The 19,445-nt window shown below is 35.2% G+C and overlaps 2 protein-coding genes across 10 annotated transcripts in view; one reads left to right on the top strand and one right to left on the bottom strand.

The window, feature by feature from the left end:
• LOC105218882 (dorsal-ventral patterning tolloid-like protein 1) overlaps nt 1-15,903 on the bottom strand; it is a 93,439-nt gene extending 77,536 nt beyond the window's left edge. For 5 of the 9 annotated variants that reach the window (XR_008470412.1, XR_008470410.1, XR_008470411.1 and 2 more), the window contains exon 1: nt 15,268-15,902. The gene's annotated coding sequence lies outside the window, so the exon portion shown is untranslated. Of the gene's footprint in view, nt 1-1,922; nt 1,985-2,041; nt 2,348-15,267 lie in introns of those variants that run through there. The other 4 variants (XR_008470413.1, XM_054227438.1, XM_054227412.1 and 1 more) reach the window with 3 other exon arrangements.
• On the top strand, nt 4,176-5,492 carry LOC105218873 (ATPase H(+)-transporting accessory protein 2). The gene is made up of 4 exons (XM_011194731.3): nt 4,176-4,336; nt 4,424-4,776; nt 4,837-5,154; nt 5,220-5,492. Exons 1-4 carry the CDS (start codon nt 4,291-4,293, stop codon nt 5,403-5,405), a joined length of 903 nt encoding a protein of 300 aa, XP_011193033.1. The 5' UTR covers nt 4,176-4,290; the 3' UTR covers nt 5,406-5,492.
• Nucleotides 15,904-19,445: the final 3,542 nt, after the last annotated feature.

Below are 19,445 nucleotides of genomic sequence, written 5' to 3'. Positions count from 1 at the left end.
ACATTTTTGTAGAAGAATATTGTTTCCGATAATCACTAGTTCCGAAAAATACCGTCCTATTGTATTAAAATATTTGGAGGATGAATTTCAGTTATTAGAAACTTAGTATGCTTAGGACCAGTTATAGTATGTTTCTTAAGACCGATTTAGCGAAAAAAATTGACAATTGATGCCAACTTCGGAAGTGAAGAAACCGTAGTCCATTTGTTCTTGTCACAAATTTATTTTGAATTTAGCATGCAGGTGACCGCATATATCGGCCTAGAAGTACTTACATACTTAACAATAAATATGCAAATATAGATGCAGCTGCCATTACAGTTCGAGTTGGAAATATATTCCCAAAGGATGTTTAAATACTCCATGCAAATGTTATAAATTGTATTATTGTGTGTCATGCTGTTATTTGCACCGCAATCAATCACATGCATATACTCAAAAGAAACGCTTCACCACCCCAGACTCTACTTGCTTATGCGAAATACAACGTTGAGGGAACAACCAAAAGCGGATGAATGTTTCGTCTCCCAAGAGATGAAATTGTTTGACCTTATTCACCAATGGGGTTAAGCCTCTTGGGATGTAATATGACAGCGCCATGAGGCATCGATGCATTGTGAGCAAGTCACCCAACATAATATACGATTACAATCGATAAGTTTAAAAAAATCGATATCTCTAATGTATTATTCACGCAATATAAATCATTGCAATCATAGAAATACGAAAATTATTTTAAAACAAGTAAGGAAAGGCTAAGTTCGGGTGCAACCGAACATTTTATACTCTCGCAATTTTTTGAAGAAACTTACAAACATACAAAATTTACCCATAAATTCGGCATACAGTTTAATAGAATAACGAAAATCGTAATATATACTATATGAGGGCTGAGGCAATTCTTTCATTTTCACCAACAGGGTACACTATATCCATCTGGGGCCTTGAAAAGTTATAGTCCGTTTTCGACAATCTTTTCACAAGTGAAGTCAGAGATGATATGTACTATTTGTGAAAAGTTTTATTCCACTATCTTCATTGGTTCCTTATGTATACATGATAAAGTGAAGGAATCAGATGGAATTCAAATTCAAAGTAGTCGTGGTTGTGAACCGATTTCGCCCATTTTTTATCCGTGTTATCAGGGTGTAAAGAAAATATTATATACCGAATTTCATTGAAATCTGTCGAGTAGTTCCTGAGATATGGCGATGCCACGCCCATTTTTCATTTTCTAAAAAAATCTGAGTGCAGCTTCCTTCTACTATTATTTTTGTGAAATTTTGTGTTTCTGTCGTTTTTCGTTAGTGAGTTAACCCACTTGTAGTAATTTTCAATCTAACATTTGTATGGGAGGTGGGCGTGGTTATTATCCAATTTCAACTATTTTCATGGTGTGTGGTGGGGTACGTAAGATAACCGACTGCAGAAAGTTTGGTTTATATAGCTTTATTAGTTTGCGAGTTATATATAAATAACCGATTTGTGGGCGGGGCCACGCCCACTTCCCGAAAAAAAACTACACCCAAATATGCCCCATCCTAGTGCGATCCCTTATTCAAAATTTTACTTTTATAACTTTTTTTATGGCTTAGTTATGACATTTTATGTGTTTTTGGTTTTCGCCATTTTGTGGGCGTGGCAGTGGTACGATTTCGTCCATTTCGAAAGCAACCCTTTCACTGCCCCAAGGAACATGTGTTCCAAGTTTCATTAAGATATCTCAATTTTTACTCAAGTTACAGATTGCACAGGGGAACGGACGGACAGACATTTGGATTGCATAAATGTTGTGTAAAATGTGTGAGATTGCAGTTACGTTGGGCTTAACACGACCCAGAACCAAACGATCATGTAGTGGATTGTTATTTTTGTTTGACTCAAGCAAAAGGCATTCAAATACACTGCCCAGGTCAACATACCCATCTTACTAGATGAAGGATAAGAGCTTTGAAGAAAAACTGATTGATCAGGAAAAACTCGCCTGGAAATAAATTGTCTAGAAAGTCATAAATCGGAAAATTACGGTTTAATAAATTACCTTGTAATATCATACAAAGTTTTGGGATCTAATTTGTCCTCTCATCTGAATTTCTTCCCGGCAAATTTGGGTGCTGTGTGTGATGAACAAGGCGAGAGGTTCCATTAGACATTTAATGGAGCAACGCTATCCTAAGAACTCTGGCAGATTATTGTTGGAGACATAAAGGAGACCTTCCAGAACCCAAATATTCAAGAAACTCGGAAGAAATTTTTCGATATTAAACATTGATTTCTCTAAATTTTGTATTGATACTTTTCGAAAAAATATATGTTTCGATGACATTCAAATATTATTGTTTATTAGCTCTAGTACATAATTTGATATAGGTCTTCATGTGACAAATAAAATTGATATTTTGATAACCAGTGTTATATAAGTGTCTACAGTGTATTCTATATATATGTTTTTCATTAAAAATAAAAATAGCGGGCTTAAACTCCTTCAAGAGCTAAACGCCTTAAATGTCTTTATAATTGATCACCCCAGAATGAGTTGCACTGCTTTGTAATCCATAGACATTTTAATGATATCAACGCCATTATTTATGGGTTGTTACACACAAAGCAGTTATTTATGCATGTATGCGTGCGACATGTTCTTTAATAAATAAACAACAGTGACAGCAACAACTTGTTGGTGCACAACTGACATTGTGCAACAGCAACAAAAGCAACAACAATAGCAGCAGCAGCCATAGCCATGACAGCATTCAATAATGCACACAGCTTAGCTATTTACGGCTTGCTGCCTGTCCTTTGCATTGATGATGCATCGATTTGCAATGGAGAATCGATGGCAGCAAGGGGCACTCACTCAGCAAGTGTCGCAGAGACCTTACCGAAGGCGAAGGCAACTACATACATAAGTACGTACATAAATATTTACGAGTAAATTTGCATGTAACTATCGGCGCTAGAGTACTTTGTATTTGACATATTGTCTCTTGTGCTGTCTCCACTGCCACTGCTACTGCTGTCTTTTCGAGTGCATCCCTTAAGTGTGCTTTGCATGCGATAAATTGATTTATGGACGTAGCATTAGCATACACTCATACAATCTTATGCTTCTTATTTAAGTGATTAACATAATAAATTGTAATGTTCTCTGCTTTAGAACTTAAGAGTTTAGACTGATATCCGTCTGCATTATTATTGAGCACAAGAAGAGAATAGCTATTTTACTTGTATATATAAAATGACGAGACAAAAAGTAGGCTGCTAATACCTTGAGATCTAACGGTAGAATTATAACCATATTATCTCCAATATTTTGAGAACAGAGAATTATCCTGATTATCAGCACAACGCCAGACAAGACAAATTGATAGTGACTCGCCAGAGGTTGCGTGTATACAGACCCCCATCGGTGGGAAAGTATAACTCTAGTTGCCATCGAGGGTGGTCCAAAAAACGAGCAGTCGAATGGTCGAACCATAGGGAGTGGGGTGTTAGATGAGCTAGGGTCGATGGGCATGCAAAAAAAATATGATTAATGTCATGCAAGGACTCGTGCCATGTTTGGTATTAACATGTGAACGAAGCTACCCTAGGGTCACTCTTGTTTCGAAAGGCAACTTGAGTTCGTCGTCTATACTAGATGTAAGTTTGACTCCAAGGACGCCATTCACCAAAATAAAGTCGACGAAGGTGTTAATGTTTCCGCTGTTAATGGCGTTATGGTTAAGGTGCGTCTAAAGTTGTCTGCGTCCGAAGTCTTTTCATCTTCGACGTATTGTAAGAATGACCTGGGAGGCAGTTCTGCTTCAAGCAGATGACTGCAGGGATGATTTCTACGTAAGCAGGAAGGTTCGTATGCTTCCACCTTATAGTTCCAACCTGGCACCAAGTGATTACTATCCGTTCCTGTTGTATATGTCGATTCATTTTGCTGGCGACAAATTCGCCTCAAGAGAAACTTTAAAAAATCGGCTTTATCAGTTTTTCCTCAATACCGATAAGGAAGAGAGAGAATCACATTACTTTTTAAGTGGACCTATTAAACATGCGAACTTCCGGCTAAACTCACATGCCTAGCATCTGGGGTTTATTGATCAACAGTTAGGTGATGGAATAGATCATTTAATTAAATAAAAATCAGAAAACTATTATTTCCTGACCTACGAAAAGACTTTACCAAGCAACATGTTGTGCACTCGTATCAAAATAATTATCTGAATCAATTCGTTCGTTTTTATTTGTCATTTAATTTGCTTCTCAACAATTAATAAAATTTCTAATTTTCCAGAAATGAAGCTGATAATATTGGCCTTTCTCATTCAACTCATCAGTACAGGTATGTATGCAAATATTTGTCGCGATTTTTTTTTTTACACGAATGGCAAGCAGATCTGGAAATAAGTGACGATTTCTCTTTAAAAAGTTCTCGCTGATGATTTTATTGTGATGAGCCATGCGGAATCGTTGAAATTTGAGGACTCCACAACGGCAATACCAGTAAAGCAAATCAAGCATATATTAAAGGCCGTTGTGGGGGAGACTGCATCAGCTGGCGCAGAATTTTATTCACTGAGCATTAACAACATTTTCAAAATACCAAAATTAGCTCTCGTGGTGACGGTGAAACTCAATAGCACAGCAGATTATTCAGCACTCGGTACTGTTAGCAAATACGCAGTTGAGGGGCGTACGCCAGGCACAGATCTACAAAATATATTGAATTTTCAAAAGTCTGCAACAAATCTGGAATTTTATAAATCCTCCAAGGACACTGAAGTGAGTTATTTGGAATTGTTATGGATATTTTTATTTAAGAAAACTCTTTATTATTTGTAGTTTGAATATTTGAAGAAAATGCTGATTGCACACAAAGCACCTGGAGGACCAGACATAGTTCCCGACCTGAAGCAGCTTTTAACAACAGATGTTATTGAGAAGCTAATAGTCGACATAAAAGTGTTGCATTTTATAGGCCTACACTTTGTGAATCAAAAAACTGTTTTAGACTTTTCCAAACTGACTGAGGTGTTTACAAAACTCAAGGATTTGTGGAAGGACAATTTATTTGCCATCCTGACTTATGGCCCAGACACTGAGTCACCCGAATCGGCTCAGAATATTAGCACTTCAATAACAATCGATCCGATGGATCATGTAAGCCATTGACTTTTATATCATAAGAATTATATACGCTGAATAATATATGACTCCTTTGACAGGACCATTACAACATTCCACCGCGCTATGATGAAAACTATGCCATAGTATTCAATATAATACTTTGGTTTAGCGTTGCGTTCACTTTAGCTTTATATGCCGTTATTGTGGCTTTGATCAACATGGATCCCGGAAGAAACTCGATAATCTATCGTTTGACCGCTACGCGTTCGAAGAAGGATATATAATTGCAACAGGCGTAAGTTGATGTGGCTCAAATTTGTTTTGAAATTTTGAAAATTATGTTCAATAAATAAATATTTATTTCAATATTGTTTGAAATGTTATTATTACAATTATTAGAAAAACTAAGACAAATCTTTCACTTAGTACATCGGGACGACATTTTATACTTATGTAAGCTTTTGACATTACCAACTATAAATTCTTCTAAAAATGGTTAAATAAAAACTTAAATCTATTTCAAAGAAAACTCTTAACTTATCTTGAACTACACTATTCAAATCCTGCTGCTTCTACCATCTCTTCTATTCCTTCTTCGGTTCAACAAGCGTAGTATAATTGAATTATCAACTACAACAATTTTTGCTTTTCCAAAAGCTACAGAAATCGAAATGACTGATTGTAATGGAATTTTCACTGCAGTGAGTTTTAAGTAGAATTTGCAGCCTGACAGCAGCGCAGCAATACAAAGGAAATAACTTTCATTGTTAGTAATTTCGTTAATACCAATTATATTGTATGCTTGCTATGAATCTTAATAGACTTGTGAAAACAAAAAAAAAAATGAAAACGAATATATAAAGCACTTCAAGGTGAATTTCCTCGGAATCCCTCTCAATAAAGTTCAAGTACACTATTTTTCTCGCAACATGTTGGCCAGAGTATAATAGTTTTGTTCACCTAGTGGTTGTTTGTAAGTCCTAAAACTAAACGAGTTAGAAATAGGGTAATACATATAAAGCGAAGTGATCGGGGTGACAAGTGGTGTTGTAATCCGGATGTCCGTCTGTGCTGTTACGGAGTCTGTTAGTCTGATCATCTGTCCGTCTGTCCGTCTGTGCAAGCTGTAATTTGAGTAAAAATTAAGAAATCTTAATGAAACTTGGAACACATGTTCCTTGGGGCAGTGAAAGGGTTGCTTTCGAAAATGGGCGAAATCGGACCATTGCCACGCCCACAAAATGGGCGTAATTTATGGATGGCCCCTAAGAAACCAATGAAGATAGTGGAATAAAACTTTACACAAATAGTACATATCATCTCTGACTTCACTTGTGAAAAAATTGTTGAAAACGGACTATAGCTTTTCAAGGCCCCAGATATCGAACATGTTGAACTCAGCGCCTAAGGATAAATTTTAACCGAATATTTGGGCAAATTTCTCAGATAATTTAATTTAATTCAGAGGAAATTGTTTTCTAATAGTGTTCTGTTAAACAAATTATTAAAATCAGGCCATAACATCTACTAGCTCAAATATACCTAATTATAGGTTTTTCAAAAATACGGTGGGCTTTATTCCGCAAATATGAATTGGTTAATATGTATTGGTCTTGGATAGAGTGTACCCTGATAGTGAAAATGAAAGAATTACCTCAGCCCTCATATAGTATATATTACGATTTTCGTTATTCTATTAAACTTTATGCCGACTTTATGGGTAAATTTTGTATGTTTGTAAGTTTCTTCAATAAATTGCGAGAGTATAAAATGTTCGGTTGCACCCGAACTTAGTCTTTCCTTACTTGTTTTATACCAAATGAACAAAATCAAGTCAATACTTTCCCTAGCTCCTGTATATATAGATTTTCAAACTTGAGTTGGGCTTTATACCGTATCGGTTAACATGTGAGATATCTTAGGAACGTATAATCTTGGATATAGTGTAGCTTTGAGGTGATAATGGCCTTAAAACGGTTCATTGCTATGCTATAAATAATGATTTTCGTAATTCGAGTGGACTTTATGCAGAATATAGGAGTCAAATTGTGTGATATTTAATAGCATATAACATATAACTTATATAACATAAATAAATTGCGAGAGTATATAATATCCGGTAACACCCGAACTTAGCCCTTCCTTAATTGTTTGAATTAGTTTCTTTTATGAAGTGTTGCAACCGAATTCATTTTGCCTACAACTAGTTCCTAGCTTTTTTCAATTTTATGGGTCTTCAGAATTACTTTGATATTTATTCTTGATTCTTACACTCTTTTTCAATTGGTTTTTGACCGCTCTAAATTCAAATTAATAGATAACAATAACTTAGAATTTCTATTTGACCTTTTTGCTTTAAGCTTGAAAAAGTTTTGAATACAACGAAAAGATAGGAATTATTTGCCTTTTATATAAAGGATTTTTTGACTTAATACTTTTTTATAGTTGTTGCATTGCCATTGCACTTGCCATACTCATACACCTCCTATACTCAAGGTTCAAGCATATAATTCATATTTATACGTTTTTATGAGCTAACAATGTGACAAGCCATTTTGAATACCGAAAGCTATAAAAACACGAAATTGCCACTATTATATGCAAATGTAACAAATGTAAAGAGAATAAAATCAAACAGAAACAAAGAAGTGCGTGAACAGAATGATGAATATATAGCGGATTCATACCTTTCAACTATTTCCTACAGCAATGACTAAAATCCTTTTTCGTCATTCAAACCAAAACGTGGTTTTATTATCATCTAAATGTGTGACAATATTGGAAAAGCGGCATAGAAAAGGCAACACACACCAGTAACACACCAAAATTATTAACAACAACAAAGGCAACAATCAATAACTTTAATGAGACACGCAGCGATGCTAACAGCTGCTCCACAGACGCACAACAACACAAACACTTATATATTCAACACATCCTATAAATGTACGACCATAAATGATAACAGCGCATAAAATCGCGCCGCAATGATTGCCCCTCACACATACACACAACAACAACAACAACACAGGCAAAGGCAGCGTATCGACAAATATCGTTAAAAGCCAATTGTAAAGTTATGCTGCCACCACCGTTATGCCTACGTCTTCCGAGCGCAGCATACTTTGGCCTCGGTCACCACTTACACGCTGACATGTCTGTCATTTGCACCACTTGCCCTGCCACTTTCAATGGCACTTGTGCTGGCTGCTGGCACAAGCCACCAGGCGTGGATAGGCAATGTTAGAACGAGCGATGACAGCAGCTATTCTAGCGATGACAACCCGATGAGCTCAAATGGAAAAAGCTTAAGAAGCTCCAAAGGGCACTCTATTGGGAGACCCCTCAACGCCGCTGCCCTATGGTGTTGCACTTTTAAAGTTTCCTCCCACTTCACTCCACACGCTTATATTTTTGATTTCTAACTAATCCTTGTCTTTGTTTGCCAGGCATATTTCCATTATAAACCTATACATACCTATTTTTATACAAAGATCTCTAGGCCTCAGATCTGCGTTGTTCTTATCAAAGCAATTTGATTCGAGTAGTAACACAAATTACCACACATTTCCAATCCACAAACTGACACACACACACACACACAATCGTGCGCTGTTTATAAATACACTGAACGTCGAGAGTTTGCTGGCAGGAAGACTCAGCAGCGATAACTACTAGCAGGGATGTTCGTATCCGTACACATGCACGTGTGAATAAAAAACAAATTTGCAAAGTATAAATGGAAACAACCGAGAAGAAAAAGGAACACAAAGGAATGACAAATAAAAAGGTGAATGAAAAAGAATCAAGCCCAGCTACAAGCAAGTTACTCTGGATTTTCAAAATAAGAGTGTCAATTGAGTGCGCATGCGCCGCTACCGAAAGAGTTTGAAAATAAGAAAAAGAGTGGGTTACAGAGTGTAGCAAGGAAGCTGTAAGAGTATGTGCGCAGAACAACCCTTGTGGCCGGAGAAGTGAGAGAAATTTAAAACATTATTTGAAGAAAGCATAAACTAAGCTATGTACGAAGATACAACAGTAGTTAAAAGAAAATATAAAGCTTCGTTCGGTCTTTCTTTTAGTTTAATTTTTTATGGTTTTGCTAATCAGATATTGATTGTCAATATAAATAAGGCGCAATGTATGCACTAAATCAATAAATATGCGCTATCCGATTAACAGTTATCTATATTAAAAAGGGATTAATGAAACATAATACTTCTTCTTCTTTAGAAAATATCACTTTATCACGAATAAGGTCAGTTGGAAATTTTAATCACAAGTTTTAGTATAAAACTATTTAAAGAATGATATTTCTCATTTATCATATGGGTCCTGGTGTTATTGTTTTATTAAAGGTTTCGATTTTTCAATAGAATTACTTCAAAAGCATATAAAACTATTTATGTAGAACAGATATTTACAGGTCAAATTTCACAATAGAACAACAATTGTAAATTTGCTTTGACATATATTATTATTGTATAAATGACCATGGTTCAGAAAATCATATCAGTTTATTCGCTGTCATTCTTGGCTAGTTGCCTCTTTGCACCTTTAAACACTCACAAATACAGCTGTCCGTTATACTTTTTATGTTTTGTTTACACTATGCGCGTATGCATAGTAACTGTGTATGTTTGCATGTATGTGTTGCTCTCTGTGTGTGTGTATGCAATGATAAATTAATGACGTAACAGCTAAAATCTCCACTCCTAAGTAGCAAACTGCTCGCAAACACAATCAGGCCGACATGCCATTTTTCTGCGCGAATAGTCAACAGCCCAAGTGAGTTAGACTGGTTGACGGAGCGGCCACATTGTTTCGCTTCCGGACCTTCGGCACTCAGGGGAGCCGTTCTGTGGCTGGTCTCCATTTTCATTTCTTCGAACTACTGCAAATGTGCGAAGACAATTGAATTTTTGGCTTTATGAGTTTTGTTTTTCATTTACTTTTTGCATTTTTTCGCACCAATTCTTGATTAAAACACTGGACGTACACGGCGTATGAGTAACATTAATTTCAGTACTGAATTCGTAAGCAAAACTGATGTGTTAAAATTTCATTACGTAAATAAATAACGGTAATTTTTGTTTTTGAAAAAATATTTTTTCTTTGTCTACATTAATGTCGCCGCCTTTATCGATATTATGCATTTATGCCAGTGCTTCTTCCAAACGTCAAAACACATCTCAAACTCGATTTCTTGGATAGCCTTTGGCTCTTTCAGCGTTTTCCAGTTTGCTTGCAAAGCGACGACTTAGGTAGATATTTTTGGAACTAGGGAAAAGTCACACGGAGACGTGTCTGGTGAATATGGAGGCATTCACAATTCCCGTTATTTTTTTAACATCCTTAGTTAATGCTTGAAAAAACAATAATAAATGCAAATACAACAAAAGCACATTAGAAGTGTAATGTTATTTTATCTTTGGGGTAGCGTCAACAATATTGCTCATGTTTCAGTCAATTTCAATCAGACAAAGCGACAAACGATTTTCCAAAGCCATTAATATCACAATGGCGCATACAAAAGAAAAGAAAAGAAGAAGCAGAAAACTGTTTAATGCAAAACAAGAGACGTTTTAAAGCCCGCGGGAGCAAATTCTTTAATACATTTTCAGCAGCAGTGACTATACATTTGTATACGCAATCGTTTTCATACACACCTTCACAAACCGTTATTAAGCAAAGCACAAAATAAGTGAATAAAAAAAGATACTGCAGAACAATGTGCGACTCTCGTAAGCGTCTCCGCCCAAATGAACACAGCTGCATTGTCTATTTGGAAGTGGGTCTCACACAGTCGCAGCTTCTTCGTTGCTGTGGAGGGCCGGCCGCGCGCCTTGGCAAGCGCTGAATATGAGCACACACGCAGTGCTAAAGGTTTGCACAAATAAATATTTTTTATTCATGCCTAACGACCAAAACTTACTGGACCACTTAAGTGCAGCGTTGCTTAGAACAATGGCGACAGGAAGACAACAACAACAACAACAATCAACTACCACAATTATGATGACACTAAGAAAACAAACAACAAGTAGTCAGTAAACAATAGCCACGGCGACGTTGCACAAACGCTTAAAAACAGTTAGAAAAAAACAACAAGACCAACAACAATATGCGTGATGACACTGTAAACGCACGCAAAGAGTTGCAGCTGCATGCAACATTCATTCAGCCACAAAAAACGGCGACAGCTCATCTTAAGAGTTCTTGAGTGTTCCGAAGTGTGTGTTTGTGTCTTGCTTCGCGCGGTTGTTTCTGGGGGTCTTTGCTAAACGACAAAACGACACTGAAGTGATGGTCATGGCGATAATGTCCCGCGGCGAAGACTTGTTCATACCATGTAACTGACATAATGACTAAGGATTCTACTCGAGTTCTTGAGATTCTGCTGCCGCAATTCCATTCCACGGCTTTAATAATTTAATGCCAGAGCAGAGCGGTGAAAATAACTGGCTTTTCGGACTTGACGAAAATGAATGATCCATACAATGTGAATTCCTTGTTCTAATGCGAGGGTTTACTTCGAATATAATAATTTCTTAAAGAGAAAATATCGAAAATTTTCTCTGACATTGTAGCGATAAACGATCAAGACAAAAGTATAAATAATTTACCCCAGTGAGAAAATGTATATTTCAATTAATAGTTATCACAAATTCTACATAATTTGAAAAACCTATTGTTTTCAAGGAGATCGTCATGTTCACAGGTACTTTTATTAGGTCTACGGCTTTGCTTGTTTTCCAATAGATGTCTCTAGGGTCAAGCAATGGGCGATAAAATCGATTTTTTTATATCGATTTTGGACTTTTGTGTCAACAATATTTGTAGAGATGTGTTTGCATCCCAAACTTATTCTCAACTGAAAATGTCAGTTTGAGCCGAATTTTCGACATTTGCGGGAATGTCTCTAAGGTAAAGCACTGGTCGATTAAATCGATTAAATCGTTTTATATCGATCTTGGACATTTGTGTCAACAATATTTGTAGAGATCTGTTTGCATCCCAAACTTATTCCCAACTGAAAATGTCACTTTTTGAGCCGAATTCTCGAAATTTTCGGGAAATATTGCGTTTCTTTTTTAATTCCAAGAAAATTGCTGAGGCTCATCGACATTTGCAACCGTTTTTATACAAACAAAAAATCCTTAAATTTTCAAAAAAAAAGCGGAAGCAAAGTTGTAGACCTCATATAATGTGCCAAGTCTTACTTTAAGGTCAATGAAATCGTAGCCATATTAAATTTTGTTTAAAGGAAATAAAGAAAAACATTAAATTTCTTAGCTAGTAAGAATTTTGATTTTAAAATTTTTAACACAATTAAAATTTAAACAAATGTCAAAAATATTTGAAGGAATAGTGCAAAAGCGTTAAAAGGAATGGTCGAAAAGCTAAACTGTTATTCGACAAAATAATTATTATGGCGGCGCCTAAGGTATCTGCTTGTAACTATCGCTATAAAACCATTAAAACTTCAGAAACTTTTAAGACTCACAATTTATACCCAAGTGTAGCATATGACCAAAAAGTATTATAATGCAGCCATCTTATTGTTAAATGTAACAGCGTAAATACATATGTATTATCTATAGATATAAACAGGCTTAAGAAATTGTTTGCTCTTCAATTGTCATAAATTTTAAATAAATTTAATTTTATTACTTTACTTTTCTCTTTCCAATTTATATTTAAAATTCAACAATATTTTGAATCCTCAAGGTTCCATTGGAACTTTAGACTTCCGCATTTATTATATCACTCCCTCACTTAATACTTTGACATTGTTGATATTTAGCTGGAATTTATGTGCTTATTTAGATAATGAACGGTAAGTGCTAACACTGAGCGAGTGGCAGAGATTCAAAGGAGAGTGCGCGATAAAGGCAATAAATGTCGCCGGATAATTGAGGTTATATACGAGTATGTGTGCACAAATTTACACCTTTCTTAGCTGTGTGAAAAGCGATATTTCTTAGATACTCTTCATTCGCAAACGAATTCACATAACTTACCAACAAAGCATTTAACAAAAAAATTAAAATTCTACAACAACTAAAGGGCATTAAGCAAGAAATGATATGTGTGAAAAACACGAAAATTCAATAAATTTAACGAAAACAAAATAGATAGAGCAACTGAATAAAAATTAGTCCATGGTCCACCTGCGCAAAAGCGCTGGACATACAGACTACGCATGAGCTCGTCAAACGCTGATCAACTACCAGTACTTGTGCAGTGGCGAGGTCCTTTTGGCCCTCTATGGAGCGTAAGCGGTCCTTTCAACTGATTTCTCTGGACAAGGTCCATCTCAACGCGATCATTGGTGTACTTACTGCACATTGTCCAATGGGTACCCATGCGTTGAAACGGGATCGTGACAGATGCAAGTTGCCAAAGCTGTATGGAGGAAAGCGAGGTGGAATCATCTAAGCATTTCCTTCTTCATTATCCAGCTTTTGCCAGACTGAGGTTGAAACACCTCGAAACGACCTTATTCGGCGATCCTAGCGAATTGGCTAGAATCGACATTAGCCGTCTTAAGAAATTTGTAACGGATTCCAAGCGTTTTTGCTGAATCTTAAAGGCCTTTGAGCCATAGGGAGTTTTATTGGTATCACAATTTCTGTTTTCTTCTGATTTTCTGTTTTTTTTTGCAGAGATGTGCCTACAAACCTAACCTAACCTAACTGAATAAAAACAAACATATGTATATAAAATAAAATATATATGGGATAAAATGAAAATATAATAATTAGTATATAATGAAAACTTATATCAACTAAAGTTAAATATTTCGATCTTTGTTGTAAAATATGTGCATAATCAGCGTAAAAATATTATTATATTTCTTATCAGATAAATGCAAAACCGAAATTTCTCAGATTTTTGTTAACAAATTTTGATATTTTAAGCTCTCTTAAGTTGTGTAATTACTTTTGATTAATTTTTCGGTTATTCGCTATCATTCGCTTTGAGTGACTGTCTGACTGAGTGGCTGAGTGCAGTAATGGCTACTTTCTCTTTGTAATACAATACACTCTTTTTCAAAAGCACTCATGCTTAAAAGAGCTAACAATACTAATTTTTGCCTTACAAATTATGGTTTTTCAAACAGTTAACGTTTAATTATCTCTTACTAACTATATTTGATGTCTATTTAACAACCTGCCGATAAATCCAGTTAAATTTGTGGAAAAGAATTAAGTTGGCATTGAAGGGAAGACACGGCGTATGAGTAATTTTATTTGAATTAAATTTTACATCTAAATTTGTAAGTAATAGCAACTTAAGAGTTCGATTTAATGGCCTATCACACAATTGCGGCTCTCATTTCGCCACGTGTGCGACTGTGCATTTACACTCTTCAACGTGTATGTACAGACTCCACGACCAATACACTTAAAAGAACATTGTCAATGACACTTAATTGTGGCTAACACACTGCTGTGATGCTTGCTAATATATAAATTGCCGAATAAAAAATTCTATACTTTCTTTATGTAGATATGTATGTGTAGTTGTATAGATTGACTGAAATCAATGTAATGGACTCTTTCTAACCACTTTCAGTCGCTTTTTGTGTCCTTTCGACGTTTGCACTCGGCAGCTGTTTCCAAAACTGCTTGTTATCTTTCTTTTGGTTGTTTTTTTTATTATTTATTTATGTAAGTTGCAGAGCTAGTAGCTGTAAGCATATACACAGTGAGACAAACTTGCTTATATACATGGAGTGTATATATTATACGCTCGAAGAGAGTAGCAAAATACACACAGAAAGTGGCATAAAAACAATGGAAAGAACGCACAATCTACTGCTTTGCAAAGGCAAAACACACGCCCTTTTGGACTTTTATCCACTTGTGCGTATGTAAGCAGGGACATATTTTTATTTGCTTATGCACTCGCATGCAGGCAACATTTAGCCACTCGCGTGTGCGTGTGTGTGACTTGAGACACTTGTGTTGCTCTGCTGTTTGAGTTGGTGGCACTTGGTGGCTCTTGACACTTTATGTACTTAACTCTTTTTTATGCTTTGGTATTTTCATTTTTCCTATTCTTTCCTTTCACCTTTAATTACTACTGAATGTGCGCAAAAGTGATTATGGTAGTTTAGTGTAATACTTAAGTACTTACATAAAAACAGTAGATGGCTGCAGACATTGTGTTCGGCTCGGCTCAGCTGTCTAATGTGGTGTTAGCGTGTGTTGATTGAATTTTCATTTTTAATTACACATCCTCAGAGTTTAGAGGTTTAAATTTTGTTTTTCAATTTTCGTAGGAAACTAAGCACAGTCACAGGCGTAAAGCGTGAAGTTATCCAAACTGCTCTGGTTTTTCAAATACTTTTGAATTACTTTTCACATGCCATGTGGTATTTACACTTTCATTTTAATATTTTATTTGCGGTTCACAGTTTCTTGCAATCATTCACTTCACTGCACTTGCACACAGTCAACAATTATTTGTACAGCTGTCAACTGAAAATCCTTGCAGCTACTGGAAAATATTTAGGTGTTGAAGTGGAAATTTTAATTTTAAATCAAACCACTTTAAGCAAGCAAGTAATATAACTTCGCTTTGCAAAAGCAACACATTGCAGTAATATATATTTTATATAACTTTTTCACATAGTATTCTCCTTCACATCACTTCTTATCGCTAATTTCTATTAACTTTTTACCGTTGCTGAAAACCACACTATTTCCGTTCATTCTAACCGCCGCACACTGCGCTAAATCATACAGCTCACTAGTAGAGCGAATTGCACACTAAATGTGCGCTGTCACTCGCCAAAAGTCGCAACGTCGCAATGGCAAAGAGCCGATTTCCAATCAACAATGAAATTTTTAATGATTAAATTACCCGTACGCCTATGAACTCAGGCTTAAGTGCTCATCCGTACTCAGTGCTCATATTTATATACATATCGTGTGTGCTTAGCGCGAATTTGTCTGAAAAAGTGCCTGCGCCTCATGGCACCACTTCTTGGCGGTGGCACTACTAAGAACTATATAGCGCTTTACTGCGCGCTTTGCCATTCACATCAATTCAGACAATTGTTTGCGCAATAAATTCAATTAAATCCATATTCCTATATTTGTACCCAATGCTTGTGTTCCTATAGGTATATATGATATGACTGTAGCGGAAAGCTGTCGTTATTATTAGGGATGCTCATTATAGGATAACAAGTGATAGTGACTACGGTTATTCATTGAACAAGATGTGTGAGAAATGGAGAGCGCAATTTGACATTTCATTTTGAGAGACAGTTGATTGTTTCTCTAAGACTTACTCATGGAAAACAGCTGATCGAAGCATAAACAATTGAAACTTGAAAACACTAAAATAATTTTAACTGAGAGAAAAAAGTGCCGCCGAAACAATTCTCACTCGCTTAATAAACAATAAGAAGTCTAAAATAACTTTCTACCATTTTTTGTTTTAAATATCGTTCCATTTTCGATCGCGGTTTTCTTCCCGTGCACTGGCTATACAATGTTCGCAAAGTTCGGTTGCACCTAAAGTCACTTTATTTACTTATTTTTCCATGACTTAAATTTGCGTGTACTTGTGGGTGCCTGCTTTAGAATTGAGTTGATTAAATCAGTACGACCAAGTAAACAAATTGAGATTGATATTAATAAGAATAATGACACTATTGTTACATATAGCTCCTCAGAAAACTACGAATACCATGTAAGAAGCATAGCTATTTCAAATTGAGTTCATATCATAAGTAAGTACAAGCATAATTCTACTTTAATGATCAAGTACGCAAAACTAACATGCGATTTTGTGGTAGTTTTATTACGCATAGAAGCTTAGAAGGTGCCACAGTACAGCATGAACGGAGAGAAGGGGTTCCAAAATATACATATACGCTCATAATCTCATGTAAATACATGTTTATTTGGTGATTTCATTGTAGCAAAGAAGACGAAAATAGCGTCTGTTTATTCTTTCAAATATGTAAAATAGCAGAAAATTCCAATAATTGTTTGAAGCAATTGAAAAGTTTTCGAAAAACTTTCAAAAGAAATTGAGTACTTTTTCGAGTAGAGAACAATAAGTTATTTAGATAACAAGAAGCCCTTTACTAAAAAACAAATCGTATTTATTCATTCGTCTACATTAATATTGATACTTTTAAAATATCCAGCGTTTCTTCCAATCGACGAAACACTTCTCAAACTCGATGTTTGAGATAGCTTTTCAGCGATTTCTCGTATGCTTGTAAAACGACAGACCTGAAAGGTTCTCTTTATTTTTGGAAAAATGAAAAATTTACCAGATGACTTTGAGACAAATTTAAAATTCCCGTTATTTTTTGAACACACCTTGTATTTATATATGATCTATAAATTCTAAAAATTTTTGTAACGGTAAAAGGACCGTGATTTTTTTTGTTCTCAGAGCAAGATTACTGTGACGTTTACATCTTTTGCTAGTGTTTAGCCGATATGCTGGTTCTATTTTTGAAAAGTTATGATACCTCCGAACGATAAGTAAAATTTATGAATTTTTTTGTAATAAAATAAAATTTTGATTTAACAAAGTGCTCGCTGATGTTGACACCTACAAACTCGCTCTAAGAAATTAGGTACGTTTCAAAGGCTAAAAATGTATTTATTTTTTTTTAATTTATAATATACAGTCATATATTTTATTTAAAGAATTCAGCATATTAAAGATACATATTTAAACAGGATTTTGTAACATTTTTATTAAAAAATATCGAAAACTCAGCCGTTGGTAATTCATTTCCCATAAATCAGTATTGGTTAATCCAAAATCAATAAACCAAAAATATTTCTAGAGTACATGAATAAATCTAGTTAATAAACGAAGAAAAAAAGAAAATATCAAAATTTGAATTTTTGACAGAATTTTAACCGAATAAATCACATTTTTGGCCAAATTTTCGCCATATATTGGCTCGAAAAAAAAATTGTTGTAATAAAAATAAAAAAAAAAATCTTCTTTCATTAACTAGATAATGTTATTCCAAAGTCTCCACCGATTGAAAAATTGAGTTTTGAGATAACGGAACTTCCAAAGGGTATATCGCTTAGAATATTAATAAGACAAAAAAAGTGTTTTCCAAATTTTAAAATTTTAAAACCCAGCTAACCCGTTAAGGATCGCATAATAACCCGGATTTGCATATAGTTTAAAGTACTTCCTTCGTGGACGAGCATATGTAATGTCGATGTAGGTTTTCTGCGTACTTACATACATACATACATACATGTGAGGGGCATACCTTAAGCACGTGTGCATGAAAAGTGCCGCAACAGACTGGCGATGATGCAGCAAAGGCCTTGACATCATATTCAACTATTCCGCACACTAACTGATTTTGAGCTACTACTGCAGAACGGATATGGACAGTTTGGCCGTGAAAACAACAAACACAATGGACAGTTAATAATAAAGTAAATTAAAGAAGTCAAATAACGGTATATACATATATATGAAGAGTATATTGAAGATACTCAAACGGAATTTTTGTTTGTAGAATTATTGTATGAATATTATCTTTTTAGTGTCCCTTCAACTTTTTCATTACAACTAAACTTTCCACACACACACATCTTCATTTCCACATTTTCCGTTTTTGTTTTCTAAATTTCATCGGTTTATCTTTACACCCGTATCCTGTCGTTGTTTATTGTTGTTGCTGTTGTTGTTGTTGTTGTTGTAAATCATTCTCGGGCCAGCATCCGCTTTTCGCTATCGTTACCATTCGTTTGCTACCATTGGCTTTTGTTGTTGTTCTTTCTTTCGCAATTTGGGAGCGGCTCCAAATGCGAAAGGAAAATATTCGGTGGGCAGAATCCAAGTGACGGTTAACGCTCGTCTCTACCCATATCACTCAATCGCATATACTTTTCAGTTTTCGGTACATTTTTTAAAGGACATTTACATTATTTCTTTCTTTAATTTTTACAAATATTTATTTTGAATTAAACAAAAAACAAATCGAAATAAAAAATATTGGAATTGTATGCATAAAAGTCAAATTGTGTATATACAGTTATTTTGTACATACTATGTATGTATATGTATGTGTGTGTAGGTGTTGTAGTGGGTGTGTTACAGTAATATAACTGCTTTTGTTTCAATTCATCACTCGTCGTCTTTGTAAATCACAATATTTTAGTCCGTCCCTTTGTCCATAAACGGTTTAGGAATTTTCTTGGCTTGTCCGCAGATTCTTTCAAACTTCTCGTCAAAGGACTTTATTACGGGATAACTACAGTTTTTTTTTGTTTGTTAATGTAACTTTTCACTTTTTACAATACAAA

Source organism: Zeugodacus cucurbitae, chromosome 2 (assembly GCF_028554725.1).
Source record: "Zeugodacus cucurbitae isolate PBARC_wt_2022May chromosome 2, idZeuCucr1.2, whole genome shotgun sequence".
In the NCBI taxonomy this organism is placed as follows: Eukaryota; Metazoa; Arthropoda; class Insecta; order Diptera; family Tephritidae; genus Zeugodacus; species Zeugodacus cucurbitae.
The sequence above is the reverse complement of the archived record's forward strand: the minus strand, read 5'-3'. Positions and strand labels throughout refer to the sequence as shown.